This window comes from Dendropsophus ebraccatus, chromosome 15, assembly GCF_027789765.1.
Source record: "Dendropsophus ebraccatus isolate aDenEbr1 chromosome 15, aDenEbr1.pat, whole genome shotgun sequence".
In the NCBI taxonomy this organism is placed as follows: Eukaryota; Metazoa; Chordata; class Amphibia; order Anura; family Hylidae; genus Dendropsophus; species Dendropsophus ebraccatus.
The window spans coordinates 8,114,348-8,133,160 of record NC_091468.1 but is presented as its reverse complement, the minus strand read 5'-3'; the positions used below and the strand labels follow the sequence as shown (position 1 = coordinate 8,133,160).

The window sequence follows — 18,813 nt, the reverse complement described above, 5'->3', positions numbered from 1 at the left end:
ACTATATACAGTACCATACACAGACACTGCGCTATATACAGAACAGAGAGATTATATACAGAACAGAGATTATATACAGTGCAGAGAGGCTATATACAGTACCATACATAAAGACTGCGCTATATACAGTACAGAGAGGCTATATACAGTGCAGAGAGACTATATACAGCAGAGATTATATACAGTACGGAGACTATATACAGTGCAGCTTTATTACCTCGGAGGTTTAAAGGGGTAGTGCGGCGCTAAGAAATTATTCACAAAATAACACACACTACAAATTTATACAACTTTTTAATGTATGTTATGTATGTGAATGGCCAATCGCGGCTGAGCATAGTTATGATGCGGCAGGGGGGGGGCTGCATGAGGGACGGCAGGAGCGGGTCGGCCGGCCTCACGAAGATGACATCACTGTCAGACGGCGGACGGGGGTCGACACAAATCAGGTATGTATGATGCACTACACTTCCGGGTCCATGGTCGGGGGCGGGGAACATGGGGAAGGGGGTTATTCACATACATAACATACATTAAAAAGTTGTATAAATTTGTAGTGTGTGTTATTTTGTGAATAATTTCTTAGCGCCGCACTACCCCTTTAAGCCAAAAACCAAGCCCTGTTGGTCAAACCCAATATGATCAGGAGCAGCTGGCCACCTAATGTGTGTGGGGGGGGCCCTGACACCCCCCAATGGCAGGTACTGAGGGAGGGGAGAGGGGGGGATGGTCAATGGAGATAGCTGCCAAGTGCATGGGGGGCTTTTCTACATAACAAATCTCCTTTGTTCCCTCAGAGCGCTGAGTTATCATCCCACAGTGCTGACTTATTATAGCCCAGACTCCTGGGACATTATCCCATAGCCTCTCTATAGTATAAAATAATAAGCCAGACATACTTACCATCCTGCTGCCGCTGATGTCCTGTTACCTGCTCAGCTCTGTGATTGGCTAAACAGGAAACGGGATGTCAGTAGATGGATACATAAATAGATAGATAGATAGATAGATAGATAGATAGATAGATAGATAGGAGATAGATAGATAGATAGATAGATAGATAGATAGGCAGATAGATAGATAGGAGATAAATAGATAGATAGATAGATAGATAGATAGATAGATAGATAGATAGATAGAAAGGAGATAGATAGATAGATAGATAGATAGATAGATAGATAGATAGGAGATAGATAGATAGATAGATAGATAGATAGATAGATAGATAGGAGATAGATAGATAGGAGATAGATAGATAGATAAATAGATAGATAGATAGATAGATAGATAGGAGATAGATAGATAGATAGATAGATAGATAGATAGATAGATAGGAGATAGATAGATAATAGATAGATAGATAGATAGGAGATAGATAGATAGGAGATAGATAGATAGATAGATAGATAGATAGATAGATAGATAGGAGATAGATAGATAGATAGATAGATAGATAGATAGATAGATAGATAGATAGATAGATACAGGGGTGTAACTAGAAATGGCTGGGCCCCATAGCAAACTTTTGATTGCCCCTCCTCCCCGACTGACCACTAAACGGTCAAGTGAAGTCATAACTACATAGCTGCTAGCTCGGGTCAGGAGTGCTTGCAGTTAAAGGGACATTTGCAAAACCCAGAAGACCAGCAGGGCCACCCGGTGCTGCAAATGATGACAGCTCAGGGGGCCCAGTGTATTGCAGGAGCAGGCCATGGGGCCCCCTGATGCGGCGGGCCCCATAGCAGCTGCTATGGCTGCTATAGTGGTAGTTATGCCCCTAGATAGATAGATAGATAGATAGATAGATAGATAGAGTAAGAAACTGCAGCACACTGGTAGTGTAAAAAAACGTGCAATACGTGGATTTATTCCATAAAGATATGAACAGCAACAGCACAAGTGATACACGACGTTTCGGCGTCTCCTACGCCATTTTCAAGATAGGTAGATAGGAGATAGATAGATAGATAGGAGATAGATAGATAGATAGATAGATAGGAGATAGATAGATAGATAGATAGATAGATAGATAGATAGATAGATAGATAGATAGATAGAAAGATAGATAGGAGATAGATAGATAGATAGATAGATAGATAGATAGATAGATAGATAGATAGGAGATAGATAGATAGATAGATAGATAGATAGATAGATAGATAGATAGATAGGAGATAGATAGGAGATAGACAGATAGATAGGAGATAGATAGGAGATAGATAGATAGATAGGAGATAGATAGATAGGAGATAGATAGATAGATAGATAGATAGATAGGAGATAGATAGATAGATAGATAGATAGATAGATAGATAGATAGATAGATAGATAGATAGGAGATAGATAGATAGATAGATAGATAGGAGATAGATAGATAGGAGATAGATAGATAGATAGGAGATAGATAGGAGATAGATAGATAGATAGATAGATAGATAGATAGATAGATAGGAGATAGATAGATAGATAGATAGATAGATAGATAGATAGATAGATAGATAGATAGATAGGAGATAGATAGATAGATAGATAGATAGATAGATAGATAGATAGATAGATAGATAGATAGATAGGAGATAGAAATAGATCTTGGCTATAAGGTGCTATTATTCTGTAGATGAGGTTGGGATATTACACATTATAGTAAGGTATATTATATATATATTCTCCTATATTCTTATTCTACCTTACACCTTATTAAGCGAGAAATAATCTCTGATGACGTCACGGCTGCTTCTCCCTTATAGCTGATGACATCACTGGCGTCCCCCTCTGCAGATAACCTCTGTACAGCGCAGCTGACCCCGTATAATACCGCAGCCCCCCCGGTGTAATCCTATCCCCCGGTCTGTCCGCTGTGATGCCGGAGTCTGATCCGCCGCCTGAGCTCTACGACCAAACATGGGTGTGTGGCGGCGGCTGCGGCCTCCGGGAGGCGGGGGGACCCGGGCCCGATAGCAACCACTGTTTATAAACACGGGACCCGGGGATCAGTTGTCCCGGCGATAAATTCTCCCTGAACCGCAGGAGCAAAAATACATCTCCCAAAAATAACGCCAGCCAGCCGCAGCTACATGGGCCGTGTGTACAGCGCCGGGTCAGGCTCCGAGCAGCACGGAAACTTATTGCCGCTTCTCGTCATTTATTACAATTACTGCCGGAGGTGTACAGATGTAGCAGAGCCCAATGTACTGTGACATCACTGTGTATTATCCCTGTACTGTGACATCACTGTGTATTATCCCTGTACTGTGACATCACTGTGTGTATTATCCCTGTACTGTGACATCACTGTGTATTATCCCTGTACTGTGACATCACTGTGTATTATCCCTGTACTGTGACATCACTGTGTGTATTATCCCCCTGTACTGTGACATCACTGTGTGTATTATCCCTGTACTGTGACATCACTGTGTGTATTATCCCCCTGTACTGTGACATCACTGTGTATTATCCCCCCTGTACTGTGACATCACTGTGTGTATTATCCCTGTACTGTGACATCACTGTGTGTATTATCCCTGTACTGTGACATCACTGTGTGTATTATCCCTGTACTGTGACATCACTGTGTATTATCCCTGTACTGTGACATCACTGTGTGTATTATCCCTGTACTGTGACATCACTGTGTTTTATACCTGTACTGTGACATCACTGTGTGTATTATATCCCTGTACTGTGACGTCACTGTGTGTATTATCCCCCCTGTACTGTGACATCACTGTGTGTAGTATCCCTGTACTGTGACATCACTGTGTATATTATCCCTGTACTGTGACATCACTGTGTGTATTATCCCTGTACTGTGACATCACTGTGTGTATTATCCCTGTACTGTGTCATCACTGTGTTTTATCCCTGTACTGTGACATCACTGTGTATTATCCCTGTACTGTGACATCACTGTGTGTATTTTCCCCCCTGTACTGTGACATCACTGTGTGTATTATCCCCCCTGTACTGTGACATCACTGTGTGTATTATCCCTGTACTGTGACATCACTGTGTGTATTATCTCTGTACTGTGACATCACTGTGCGTATTATCCCCCTGTACTGTGACATCACTGTGTGTATTATCCCTGTACTGTGACATCACTGTGTGTATTATCCCTGTACTGTGACATCACTGTGTGTATTATTCCTGTACTGTGACATCACTGTGTGTATTATCCCTGTACTGTGACATCACAGTGTATTATCCCTGTACTGTGACATCACTGTGTATTATCCCTGTACTGTGACATCACTGTGTATTATCCCCCTGTACTGTGACATCACTGTGTGTATTATCCCTGTACTGTGACATCACTGTGTGTATTATCCCTGTACTGTGACATCACTGTGTGTATTATCCCCCTGTACTGTGTCATCACTGTGTGTATTATCCCTGTACTGTGACATCACTGTGTATTATCCCCCTGTACTGTGACATCACTGTGTGTATTATCCCTGTACTGTGACATCACTGTGTATTATCCCCCTGTACTGTGACATCACTGTGTGTATTATCCCTGTACTGTGACATCACTGTGTGTATTATCCCTGTACTGTGACATCACTGTGTTTTATCCCTGTATTGTGACATCATTGTGTATTATCCCTGCACTGTGATATCACTGTGTGTATTATCCCCCTGTACTGTGACATCACTGTGTGTATTATCCCTGTACTGTGACATCACTGTGTGTATTATCCCCCTGTACTGTGACATCACTGTGTGTATTATCCCCCCTGTACTGTGACATCACTGTGTGTATTATCCCCCCTGTACTGTGACATCACTGTGTGTATTATCCCCCCTGTACTGTGACATCACTGTGTGTATTATCCCCCCTGTACTGTGACATCACTGTGTGTATTATCCCTGTACTGTGACATCACTGTGTGTATTATCCCCCCTGTACTGTGACATCACTGTGTGTATTATCCCCCTGTACTGTGACATCACAGTGTGTATTATCCCCCCTGTACTGTGACATCACTGTGTGTATTATCCCTGTACTGTGACATCACTGTGTGTATTATCCCCCCTGTACTGTGACATCACTGTGTGTATTATCCCCCCTGTACTGTGACATCACTGTGTGTATTATCTCCCCTGTACTGTGACATCACTGTGTGTATTATCCCCCTGTACTGTGACATCACTGTGTGTATTATCCCTGTAGTGTGACATCACTGTGTGTATTATCCCTGTACTGTGACATCACTGTGTGTTATCCCTGTACTGTGACATCACTGTGTGTATTATCCCCCCTGTACTGTGACATCACTGTGTGTATTATCCCCCCTGTACTGTGACATCACTGTGTGTATTATCCCTGTACTGTGACATCACTGTGTGTATTATCCCTGTACTGTGACATCAATGTGTGTATTATCCCTGTACTGTGACATCACTGTGTGTATTATCCCTGTACTGTGACATCACTGTGTGTATTATACCTGTACTGTGACATCACTGTTTTATCCCTGTACTGTGACATCACTGTGTGTATTATCCCTGTACTGTGACATCACTGTGTGTATTATCCCCCCTGTACTGTGACATCACTGTGTGTATTATCCCCCCTGTTCTGTGACATCACTGTGTGTATTATCCCCCCTGTACTGTGACATCACTGTGTGTATTATCCCTGTACTGTGACATCACTGTGTATTATCCCTGTACTGTGACATCACTGTGTGTATTACGCCCCCTGTACTGTGACATCACTGTGTGTATTATCCCTGTACTGTGACATCACTGTGTGCATTATCCCTGTACTGTGACATCACTGTGTGTATTATCCCTGTACTGTGACATCACTGTGTGTATTATCCCTGTACTGTGACATCACTGTGTGTATTATCCCCCCTGTACTGTGACATCACTGTGTATTATCCCTGTACTGTGACATCACTGTGTGTATTATCCCCCCTGTACTGTGACATCACTGTGTGTATTATCCCTGTACTGTGACATCACTGTGTGTATTATCCCCCCTGTACTGTGACATCACTGTGTGTATTATCCCTGTACTGTGACATCACTGTGTGCATTATCTCTGTACTGTGACATCACTGTGTGTATTATCCCTGTACTGTGACATCACTGTGTGTATTATCCCTGTACTGTGACATCACTGTGTGTATTATCCCCCCTGTACTGTGACATCACTGTGTGTATTATCCCTGTACTGTGACATCACTGTGTATTATCCTGGTACTGTGACATCACTGTGTGTAGTATCCCTGTACTGTGACATCACTGTGTGTATTATCCCTGTACTGTGACATCACTGTGTGTATTATCCCTGTACTGTGACATCACTGTGTGTATTATCCCCCCTGTACTGTGACATCACTGTGTATTATCCCTGTACTGTGACATCACTGTGTGTATTATCCCCCTGTACTGTGACATCACTGTGTGTATTATCCCTGTACTGTGACATCACTGTGTATTATCCCGGTACTGTGACATCACTGTGTGTAGTATCCCTGTACTGTGACATCACTGTGTGTATTATCCCCCCTGTACTGTGACATAACTGTGTGTAGTATCCCTGTACTGTGACATCACTGTGTGTATTATCCCTGTACTGTGACATCACTGTGTAGTATCCCTGTACTGTGACATCACTGTGTGTATTATCCCTGTACTGTGACATCACTGTGTGTATTATCCCTGTACTGTGACATCACTGTGTGTATTATCCCTGTACTGTGACATCACTGTGTGTATTATCCCCCCTGTACTGTGACATCACTGTGTGCAGTATCCCTGTACTGTGACATCACTGTGTGTATTATCCCTGTACTGTGACATCACTGTGTGTATTATCCCTGTACTGTGACATCACTGTTCATCAGCTTTTTATTAAACAAAAGCGGAAGCTCGCGGCTTGTGGAGTTATAACCAGTCTGATGTCCACCATCCAATACATTCTCTGTATGAAGTAGTTCTGGTTGGGTTGTGGTTTGCACAGGGCCGGTGTCAGCACACACTGAATCTGGGATAGTGATAGGGTTCCCTTGCTGCTCGGGTGGGTCCACTCGGCTGCCAGGTGCTGCACCTAGCCGATTACCGTTGAGCGCTCCCGATGCCTTCCTGGGAGGGGGGCTGCTATTTACTGGTGGCAGCTAACTACTAGGGCTCAAGGGACTTACTACAGGGCAGGTGCTTAAATGGGGAGAAGGGGAGTTACCAGGGCAGCGGTTTGGGGGAGGAACCTAACTACTATATAGGACATTGGAGACCTCTCTAGTATATATGGGGGCAGAGAGACGGACCTTCTCTAAGAGGACAAGCGGGGAACTAACTACTATATGGGGAAACAGAGGGGGGGGCTACACTAAGAGGACAAGAGTGGAACTAACTGCTATATGGGAGCACAGAAGGGGACCTACTTTAAGAAGACAAGAGGGGAACTAACTACTATATGGGGGCACAGAGGGGAACCTACTCTAAGAGGACAAGAGGGGAACTAACTACTATATGGGGATACAATGGGGGACCTACCCTAAGAGGACAAGAGTAGAACTAACTACTATATGGAGGCACAGAGCGGGCATAATACTATATGAGCTGGCACAAGGACCCAATAGGTTTCTCTTGCAGATTCTGCAGAGAAGAGTTGTCGCCCACACCAGATGGAAAGGAAAAAGAAAAGTGAACCTGATCGCAGGAGATGCCCCTGTGTGGTAGCTAGAGCCTGTGTAGAGCTGGTATCTACCGTTATAGGGTCATATAGGGGGATAATATTTTATCCAGTAATAGTATGGTGGTAATGGGAGTGGTCATGGTGTGGCGGTGATATTTCTCCCTTGTATACTGGTGTTATTGGGAGTTGTAGTTGTGAGATCTATATAACAGTATGATGGTAATGGTAGTAGTGATGGTGTGGCGGTGATATTTCTCCCTTGTATACTGGTGTTATTGGGAGTTGTAGTTGTGAGATCTATATAACAGTATGGTGGTAATGGTAGTAGTGATGGTGTGGCGGTGATATTTCTCCCCTGTATACTGGTGTTATTGGGAGTTGCGAGATCCATATACCAGCCCTCACAGTGTCAGTATATGGCGGCTACACACACCGGCCCCAGTATCAGTCATGTAGTCGCCTCTCGCTCTGTAACTGAAGTAGCTGGGTTATATTTAGCCGGAGCGGCCGGGTCTCAAGTGAAGTTCATCACCCTACACAGCGGCCACCATGATTGTGGGGCGGCCGGGAGATCTCGCTTTGTTTTATGACAATTGAATTATGTAGGAAACATGAAATATGGGGGGAAATAAATACTGGTGAATGAATCCGACAGAATCTCATCTCAGTGCGACCAGACGTGTGTGTGTGCCCCCCCCCCCCCCCCCCCCCCCCCCCCCCCCCCCCCCCCCCCCCCCCCGCCGGGGTCACATCATCCATCTATGAGACCAGGATGACGCTCACCACATCTCGGGTCCTTTATACTATTGCACATTATAACCTTTGGCTTCTGCTGTCAATATCCAGAGCGACAGCTGTGACAGAGCGACTGCCGGGGGCGGCTGAAAGATAGACATCACGGGAGAGTACTGGAAGGAGCCAGATCCCAGGAATACAGGACAAGCCGAGAATGGCGGCCGGAAGAGGAGACACATCTCCTATCTATCTATCTATCTCCTATCTATCTCCTATCTATCTATCTCCTATCTATCTATCTATCTATCTATCTATCTCCTATCTATCTATCTATCTATCTATCTATCTATCTATCTATCTATCTATCTATCTATCATCTATCTATCTATCTATCTCCTATCTATCTATCTATCTATCTATCTATCTATCTATCTCCTATCTATCTATCTCCTATCTATCTATCTCCTATCTATCTATCTATCTATCTATCTATCTATCTATCTATCTATCTATCTATCTATCTCCTATCTATCTATCTATCTCCTATCTATCTATCTATCTATCTATCTATCTATCTCCTATCTATCTATCTATCTATCTATCTATCTATCTATCTATCTCCTATCTATCTATCTATCTATCTCCTATCTATAATCTATCTCCTATCTATCTATCTATCTATCTATCTATCTATCTATCTATCTATCTATCATCTATCTATCTATCTATCTATCTCCTATATACTATCTATCTATCTATCTGTCTATCTCCTATCTATCTATCTATCTATCTATCTATCTATCTCCTATCTATCTATCTCCTATCTATCTATCTCCTATCTATCTATCTCCTATCTATCTCCTATCTATCTCCTATCTATCTATCTATCTATCTATCTATCTATCTATCTATCTATCTATCTATCTATCTCCTATCTATCTCCTATCTATCTATCTATCTATCTATCTATCTATCTATCTATCTATCTATCACTCATCACTACTGATTTTCCTTACAGACATTTGGGCACAGGAGGCCATGAGTAATGGGGTCACTTATCAATATACAGTTATGGATGACAATAAAGGGGTACTCCAGCCATAACAAGTGATTCCCTATCTACAGTATATGCCATCACTTTCTGGCTGGTAGGCATCTGACCCCGGGACTCTTCCTCTGCTGTTGCAGTGCGGCTGAATATCTCCCTGGACAGCTCCATGGCCGGCTACTTAGGCGAGATGACGTGTCCGTTACTCGGGCCGGTTATCGGCAGGGTGTGATGCTAGAAACCCTCTTGCAGCCAATATAATCGGCCTGTGTAAAAGTGACAGCGATCAGCAGAGGACGGGGACAATGCCTGATCCTCGGCTGATCGTGTCTTTAGAGCAGGCTTTAAAATCTATAGTCATCGGCCACACATCTCTCCGTGTAAACAGGGTTATGTGTGGCCAATGGCGATAAAAGGAAACGGACAGCACAGATATGTATATAAGATATACTGTACATATAGGATATACATTCATCTGTGCTGTAAATATCCATATGACACAGCAGTACATACTTACCTAGAGCACTGCTGCTGTGACCCGTCATCCTATACTCTGACTCTCCTGTCCAGCCATTGTGTCTTCAGGCCCCGCCCCTCCAGAATAATTAGCAGCCAATGAAGAGAGAGACTGGATGGGAGAGCTGGAGAAGAAGATGCCGGATCACAGCAGCAGTGCACTAGGTAAGTATGTACTGCTGTGTATATATGATATATATGATACATGGGTTGTTCATAAAGTCATGTAAAGGTGCTGGAGATGTTGGTGGCCGCCAACAGCCGAGAAATCTTCATGTCTTAAAGGACTTATAGCTATAGGGGTGGCAGATGAAGCAGTTATAAACAGTATTATCAATGGCACGGTACATGGCGCCTGTTACAGATACTGCATTGGGGATGAAGAAGAAGTTACAGTGACCGACTATCATTTATTGAGCACGTGTAGGTGGAGGACCCTCAGATCCTCCCGGTGAATGCGGTACAACATCCCGGCTGTATAGCGGGCCTGACCATGTGGTTTATGAGAGATGTATGGGAGATTAGGTATAGGATGTGGATGTGCTTCTCACTGTGGTGACAGGAGGATGACACCTGTCATTGTATACTGGTCAGTGCAGATCTCCTGTAACCCCGGTGATTAGCCGTCCTTTCCTTCCCCATGACTAATGTAGATTACCTGCAGTCCCTTCCTCCTCCTGCTCGCTGTGATCCGTCACATCTCATCATCTATTGTCCTGGGTTATATAATTACAGCAGCGAGGACACATGGGTGTACACACAGACACAGGAGCGGGTGAGGTGGTGACGGATCACACCCTGCACACCAGGTGTGGGAATAACACTCCATCTCTTACTCACCATATAAACTTACAGAAGCCATTCATTATACTGGAGAGAGGGAGAAGCCGGGAGCCCCCCAGACTGAAGCCGCAGAGGAAGCCATGCTTACCCCCTCACCTCTCTGCCCTACTATAGGAATAGAACTCCATAGTGTCAGTAAAGACTGACACACAGCTGGAGAAGAAGCCAATGGAGGAAGCTAGAAGACGTCATCCAGTAATAATGAGGATTATATAATACAGGGTAAACATGCTTTCTACTGTGGCCCATAGGTTTCGTTTTGCCGATTGCAAGCTCTTGAGGTTGGGAACTCTAATCTGTGGCTGTCCAGTCATTGCAAAACTTTATCATTTTTCAATGGAGCAGCATCATCTTAAGGGGTTATCCACAATTAAAAATACACAGCAATTTTTTTTTTTTTCCAGAAACAGCACCACTCTTGTCCTCAGGTTGTGCGTGGTATTGCAGTTCAGTTCCACTGTAGTGATCTGAGGACAGGGATGTCGCTGTTTTTAAAAGAAAGATGTTGTGTTTTTCTAATCCGGGGTATTCCCTTTAAGGAGAAACCCGCTTGAGTAGTTGTGACCATATACCTTTATCAATATATCTTGGGTTCACCCCATAAACATTCAGTGGGGTCAAACGTTTAGGTGTTTCATATAGAGGGAGGGGAGTAAGACGCTGCCAGACTGTGCTGGTGATGGTTTATCTCCCCAAAAACAAAAGGATCTGGAAGTAGATACCCAAGACGACCGGCTCTTCTCTCCCCTTATGAAACACGAGGCTTCTATACACATTATCCAGTCACATTATGGAGTCAGCTGACTGGTCATTAAAGGGGTTATCCAGCGCTCCAAAAACATGGCCACTTTTCCACCTCTCGTCTACAGATTGGGTGAGGTTTGAATCTCAGTTCCATTGAAGTGAATGGAGCTTAATTGCAAACCAGACCTGAACTGGAGACAAGAGAGGGGGGAGAAGTGTCCATGTTTTGGTAGCGCTGAATAACCCCTTTAATGTGTAAGAGGACCTTAAAGTGGTACTGTCATTTAGATTTGGAGGTATTACAGGGGTGGAGCTTAAATGGTACTGACCGCCATTAGTGATAGTTCCCTCTAAATCACTAAGACCACGATAACGTGACATCATATAGAAGGAACATCTGGCCGGCCTCTTACCGTTCTTTATCCATGTCCCACTAGACGGTGACACAGTGAGAGCTTTTATAAATCACCTGTTGCAGCACATACAGTATAGTGGTATTATTACTTGGTCACCATATGGCACAAATTTTATGGCCCAGTATGGTTATGTGTTCTCTATACCTAGACATAGTGCCACACTATAACGTAGATATCAGGCCAGTGATGGTCACCTGCCAATATTATGGGGGCCTCGACTCCATATATCGCACCTATACTGTGTCTTGTATTCTCTCAGTGTTGCTGCTTAATACTGGGTGACCCTGATAGGAGGGTAAAGCAGTGGCTCCCACTACAGAGACCCCCTACTCTGGCAATATGGCTGGAAGGTCAATGGTCAAAGACCTCTAGTTACACATGATCCGCTTAGAGGAAGCCCCCTTTAAGCTGAACACAGACACTACACAACATAGTCACCCATCAGTTCCCCCTATTAGAGAACACGTTTGTCTATGTTATTTCTATAGAGGGAGGAGGAAGGAGCAGTTACCTGAGGCCTCTGGCGCCGCTGATCCCTGGGGAGGTCATTAGATCAGCCAAGTGAGTCTAACAGAGCCGACCCTCTACTTTGTGGAGATGCAGAGCCCTGTGGGGTCTGTGAGCACCCATGGATCCCCAGCCCTCCACTACCATCCTAACTATATCAAGTAGCCTTATTCTTAAAGAAGCACTCCGGAATTATTAGTTCATTGGCTTATATAGAGCAGCATAGGCTGTTAATAAAGAATAATAGCGATGGTCTAGTGCATGCCTTGTGCTTTCCTATTTTAGCTTCTATTACAGCTATATTCTGATAGAGATAGCAGCACCTTGCTGGGTGAGGAGGGATCTGATCGGTAATGATGTCATCCTGTAGTCCACAGGAAGTCAGCTGACCAGGATAGACCACTTTCTCTGACACATTAAACACTGTGATTTTCTGTGGGTCAGGCTGGTGATCACATGACCCAGCTCCAGTAGTAAAATGTATGGATGCAGCTGTGCCGGCATAAAACAGATGGCGCTGTAGGACTAGTGATGGTAAATGTGTACGATAAAGGCAAAAAACGAAATCCTGGAGTGCTTCTTAAGACTATGGTCACACGCCGTCTTTTTTGGCCTTTTCACTGACGTCTTTTGGGATAGCGGGCAATTTGAGTTTAAATAACGGCCATAATTTTGTAATGACGGCTGCTAATCTGCCATCGAGGCCGTTATTTGGCCACCCCAAAAGAAACGGTGTGAACAAAGCCTTAAAGGAATCCCAATGCATTCAGGGATAACAATCACATGATCGCCATGACCCATGACCTTGTCATACAGGGGTCACTTTATTTTCTCTAAACAGGGAGTCAAGGTGCAACATTTACTGTTAGAAAGGGACTACAAGTCCCATGATGCCTTGCCGGGTATGAGCACATCTAGTATAAACCATAGATCTAAAGATCACTTCAAATGATAAACAAGGAAGACTCCGAGAGGTGTGAGGGATGGAGAGGATACGGCAGATACACGAGCAGATAGCAGTCAGGGATATACTGTATACGCTATAGTGCAGGGAGGACACAGGATGTGAAGAGCCTACAGGTGACGTCAGTGTGACAGATCCTCAGCTCCGACCAGTGAGGACAACAAGAAATAGGTTCAAAATCACTATAACCAATAACCTATAATCTATAATCTATAACGCTTCTGTCTCCAAGGGAGCTGCTGGTAACATCATTCATCAATATATGTTATACGGAGGCAGCAGATAGAGTCCAAGAGTATATATATATATATATATATATATATATATATATACACACCAGCTCACATCACCCAATACACAACACATACTGAGGGATAACTTATGGATTATTGCATTCCAGATAGATAGATAGATAGATAGATAGATAGATAGATAGATAGATAATAGATAGATAGATAGGAGATAGATAGGAGATAGATAGATAGATAGATAGATAGATAGATAGATAGATAGATAGATAGATAGATAGGAGATAGATAGATAGATAGGAGATAGGAGATAGATAGGAGATAGATAGATAGATAGGAGATAGATAGGAGATAGATAGATAGATAGATAGATAGATAGATAGATAGATAGGAGATAGATAGATAGGAGATAGATAGATAGGAGATAGATAGGAGATAGATAGATAGATAGATAGATAGATAGATAGATAGATAGATAGATAGATAGATAGATAGATAGGAGATAGATAGGAGATAGATAGATAGGAGATAGATAGATAGATAGATAGATAGATAGATAGATAGATAGGAGATAGATAGGAGATAGATAGGAGATAGATAGGAGATAGATAGATAGATAGATAGATAGATAGATAGATAGATAGGAGATAGATAGATAGATAGATAGATAGATAGATAGATAGATAGATAGGAGATAGATAGGAGGTAGATAAAGAGATAGAAGATAGATTGATAGATAGATAGATAGATAGATAGATAGGAGATAGATAGGAGATAGATAGGAGATAGATAGGAGATAGATAGATAGATAGATAGATAGATAGATAGATAGATAGATAGATAGATAGGAGATAGATAGGAGATAGATAGGAGATAGATAGGAGATAGATAGATAGATAGATAGATAGATAGATAGGAGATAGATAGATAGATAGATAGATAGATAGATAGATAGATAGATAGATAGATAGATAGGAGATAGATAGGAGGTAGATAAAGAGATAGAAGATAGATTGATAGATAGATAGATAGATAGATAGATAGATAGATAGATAGATAGATAGATAGGAGATAGATAGATAGATAGATAGATAGATAGATAGGAGATAGATAGATAGGAGAGATATAGATAGGAGATAGATAGATAGATAGATAGATAGATAGATAGATAGATAGATAGATAGATAGATAGGAGATAGATAGATAGATAGACAGATAGGAGATAGATAGATAGATAGGAGATAGATAGACAGATAGGAGATAGATAGATAGGAGATAGATAGATAGGAGAGAGATAGATAGATAGAAGTTCTGTTTCCAGGAAAGCTGGGTTCTGATCCTCATGGCCTCTATTGCGCCCCCTGCAGACGCCATCACTCAGCCTTGCCCAAAAGTTCTAAATGGCAAATCTGCCCAGTGACAATGTGGTCCTTCCCCCTCCACCCATACAGGGGGCTGGCAGTGTATGTGCCCTCTGTGCCAGGGGAGGTGGAGGAGTCACAGCTGGGGGGGGGGGAGACACCACCAGGTATGGGAGAACTTCCCTCCCCCATGGGCCATGCAGAGTTCCTGGAAAGCAGCTTGGCCGCCCTCATTGGTTGTCTCCCAGCTTTCCCAGGTGTGAATAAAACGGAACCTTTGTCCACCAGCTTGTCGTGAGACTACAACTCCCAGCATGTATCAGATCTTACACTATTACCTTTAAGCACCAGAGGTTCCTTCCCTTCCCGCTTCAGCGACTCTAGAACGGTGTGGAGCGGCTGGGAGGGGAGGACCCGGCTCGGCTCGTTGGTGTTGTCGTCGTAGACGATGATCTCTTTGGAAAATATCCTCTTGAAGGAGTCTTTACCTTCCCTGCATGATATTAAATCCAAGACTGTGATCTTCCCCTGCTGAAGCCGCCGCCGGCTGATCTTATCGGAGCAGTTGATGTGAAGGGCCCCCTGGATATGGCTTTTGTTGTACTCCATGAAGGGTCTGCAGTCAATGATGACCGGACCCTGGTTGGGGAGGTGGGTCTTGCTACATTTCGCTATCTTCTTGGCCAGGTCATTGGGGTAAATTATTTTGATGTTGGCAAACTGTTTGGTGGTGGTAGTGGAGACAGGGCTGCCGACCCCGCCGGATGGACTCAAGGCGCCGCTGATCTCATTGTTATTGACCATTGGGTTGGGAGGAGAAGAGGAGGTGGAGGGTCCGGCGGCACTGCTGGTGATTGTGGTACTGCTGATAGTCTGGCTCTGAGTGTCTTTTTCGTACGCTGCCACACTGCAACAGCTGGCACTGCTACATCCGCAACCCAACGAGCGAGCAGAGCCGTTGGAAGAGGGCATATACGTCAGATTAGCAGCGGTGAGCGACACTACACCTGTGCTGAGGAAAGAGACGCAGCTGCGGCTCACGGAGGCCGGCTCACAGTAGGGGGCGTCTAGGCAGAGGGGGAGCTCCTGGGGTCTCACCGGTCGGGATAGCGCCACAATAACCGTGTCGTCCAGAGGAGATGGAGGCATCAGGAATCTCACAGCACCGACCGGTCAAGTACGAGGAGTAGGCTGCAAGGAAGAAGAGACACGTCAGGGATAGCTTCATTCTTACAGCGATGTAGCAGAGCCGAGCCAGTCATGAGAGGAGAGACGACAAGACCTGTGCTTTCCCATAGAGCTGCAGGTCAACCTACTACACGTCGTGTTACCCACAGGGCTCAGAGCGCTTCCTCAACCGATTCGACTCTGCTACATCAACAAGAATCATTGAGAAGTTTCCTTTTTACGCAGGGTTAATTTCACCTGCTACAGTAGATAAGCAATGACTCAAGGGGTTTTTTGTATGCAGAGCTGCTAAGAATATAGTCTGTGGACCGGCGACCCTTCACATGAAGACAACACGGACGGATCTGTGTCTGGTCGTCAGCTGCAGCGTCCGTCTATCAGGCTGCAGCACTAGAACATGGAGGAGCTGACAACGGAGCCGAATAGACATTATAAGGGTACAAACACACACGGCTTATACGCTGCGTATTTACTGCTGCGATACGCAGCAGATACGCAGCAGATAAGATCTAAATAACTGAACACAGTATCAAATCTGCTGCGTATCTGCTGCGTATTTGCTGTGTGTTTGTACCCTAAGAAAAAAATCGGAATCAGATGCCATCCCGCTGAATGAACTGCAGACCGGGGGCGGGGGAGGGGGGGGGTCTATTGTTCAACCAAAAGTTACGCTTTTCATTCGCCCAGACATCATCCCTCACTCCGTAGACTTGGATATACGTGATCTACACCTGAGCCATGGAATCCTGTCAGTGTGCCTGATCCTGGCAGCCATCCCTGTCAGAAGTCAGCCTAAAAAGCCTGAGCATCCCTGCAGCAGTGGTAATAATAATAATAATAATAATAATGCAGCTGCTATATATCTCCCATCTATATCAGATGCGTCCAGCTCTGGAGCTCTGAATGGAGCAGGAGAGACAATGCAGACAGGTACTCACCTCACTGCAGCAGTGTCACATGCTGGGGTCCTGCAGGCTGGAATATAGCAGGAATCAGCCGCCACACTGGAATAACAGGCGACCACTTCTTAGAAGGACTTGCAGGAATTGTCCATGCAGCCCCTGTCAGCGCTGAGCATGCCCCCTACAGCCTCCGCGCCTGCCCCTGCTCCTGCTGATTGAGCTCGCCGGCTTCCATTGATGTGCAACAATGTTACTTTCTTTTTTAGCACGGAGTAATGAAACATTCGAAATGGGCGTGGCTGGGGATAACTGACACTTTAGCGAGAGCGAGGTGGGCGGGTGGGAGTGCGGCACGCCCCCAGCGCCGCTATAGGCTGGGGAGGCAGGAGGGCGCGGCTAGGAGGCGGGGCTGGCTCACTCCTGGGCGTTCCAGCCGCGCGGCTGATGTCATTGTCAGCCAATCAGAGGCGGCCGTCAGGCAGACAGAGCCGGCCGCTGTGTGTGCTCGGGCTGACGGTCGCCGGTGGATGGATGAGTGTGGGGAGAGCCCGGTGCTCCGGTCCTATCAGATCCTATGAGCCGCCAATGTGCCCATCACCTGCATAGGGAATCACACAGGGTCCCAGCAAGTTTCTACGGGTCAGAGGTCATCCTCACGGGTTCTGTAATCTGATCCATTAGTCAGTGCACAATGTCAGGCCGCGTTCACACTGAGACTCAAGGAAGGAGCCTGAGAAATGCCATTGACTAATACAGGGTCCCTCATGTTTCTGGTGATGGTTCATTCCCTGAGGACATCTCACTGCCTGTTCACACCACGGGAAGGGGTCCTACTTAATACTGTCATTTAAATATTTTGCAGAAATCAATGGTCCAGGTGATTTTAAGAAACTTTGTAATTGGGTTTATTAGCCGAGAAATGCATTTTTATCATGAAAAAGCAGTTTGAAGCTTTTTCCCCCCGTCTTCATGGTTCTCTATGGAGAGGGGAGGGGTGGAGGGAGATGAGGCACCAAAACAGGACAACAAAGAGTTAATTTACAGCTACATCACTGGGCTTTCTCCTCTGACAGTCAGCACTGACCTCTGAATAGCGGCTTTCACACAGCTCCCACTGTGTAATCCTTTGTTCTCTGCTGGCGACTAATCTCCCTCCTCCCCTCTCCATAGGTTACACAGGGCCAGACTGATGTAAAAGAGTTGAGATTTCCTGATGTACGTGCAGTGATGTTTGTGCAGTCCTTGCCTTAAAGGGAAATTATTAGCAGGTTAGACGAGTCTTACAAGCCTCCTATAGCGCTGAGGAGGAAGGTTGGACTGTTACCTTCCTCCTCAGCCCGCTCCTGCACTGCCGCGTCATCCAGACCACCGCTTCTGGAGATGATCAATTCCTCTAAGCTGCTGATAGTTCCCCTTTAAGTGTAAAATACGACATAGCAGATAATTGAAGTGAGAGGCTGCTGAGCCAATCACTGGCCGTTGCTGCGCTGTCCCATCTCATCAGTGATTGGCTGAGCGGCCTGTCACTTCAGAGCGGCTCTGTCCTTCTCCTGGCGGCTGCGGACAGCTGAGTATTAGGTTTTTGGGTTTTTTTACGCAGTCGTCACCCCGTGTTATAAGGTCTTTAGGCTCCGCATGGCCGACAGGAACAATTCTGTGATACTCGAGAGATTAAAAACGGACATGG

The 18,813-nt window shown here is 44.7% G+C and overlaps 1 protein-coding gene across 1 annotated transcript in view; it reads right to left on the bottom strand.

Annotated features, from left to right (window-relative positions):
* DUSP10 (dual specificity phosphatase 10) overlaps positions 1-17,398 on the bottom strand; it is a 42,752-nt gene extending 25,354 nt beyond the window's left edge. The window contains exons 1-2 of the mRNA XM_069954292.1: positions 17,163-17,398; positions 15,375-16,227 (exon numbers count right to left, since the gene is read on the bottom strand). Coding sequence (XP_069810393.1) covers positions 15,375-16,185 — 811 coding nt within the window. The 5' untranslated portion in view covers positions 16,186-16,227; positions 17,163-17,398. The remainder of the gene's footprint in view (positions 1-15,374; positions 16,228-17,162) is intronic.
* Positions 17,399-18,813: the final 1,415 nt, after the last annotated feature.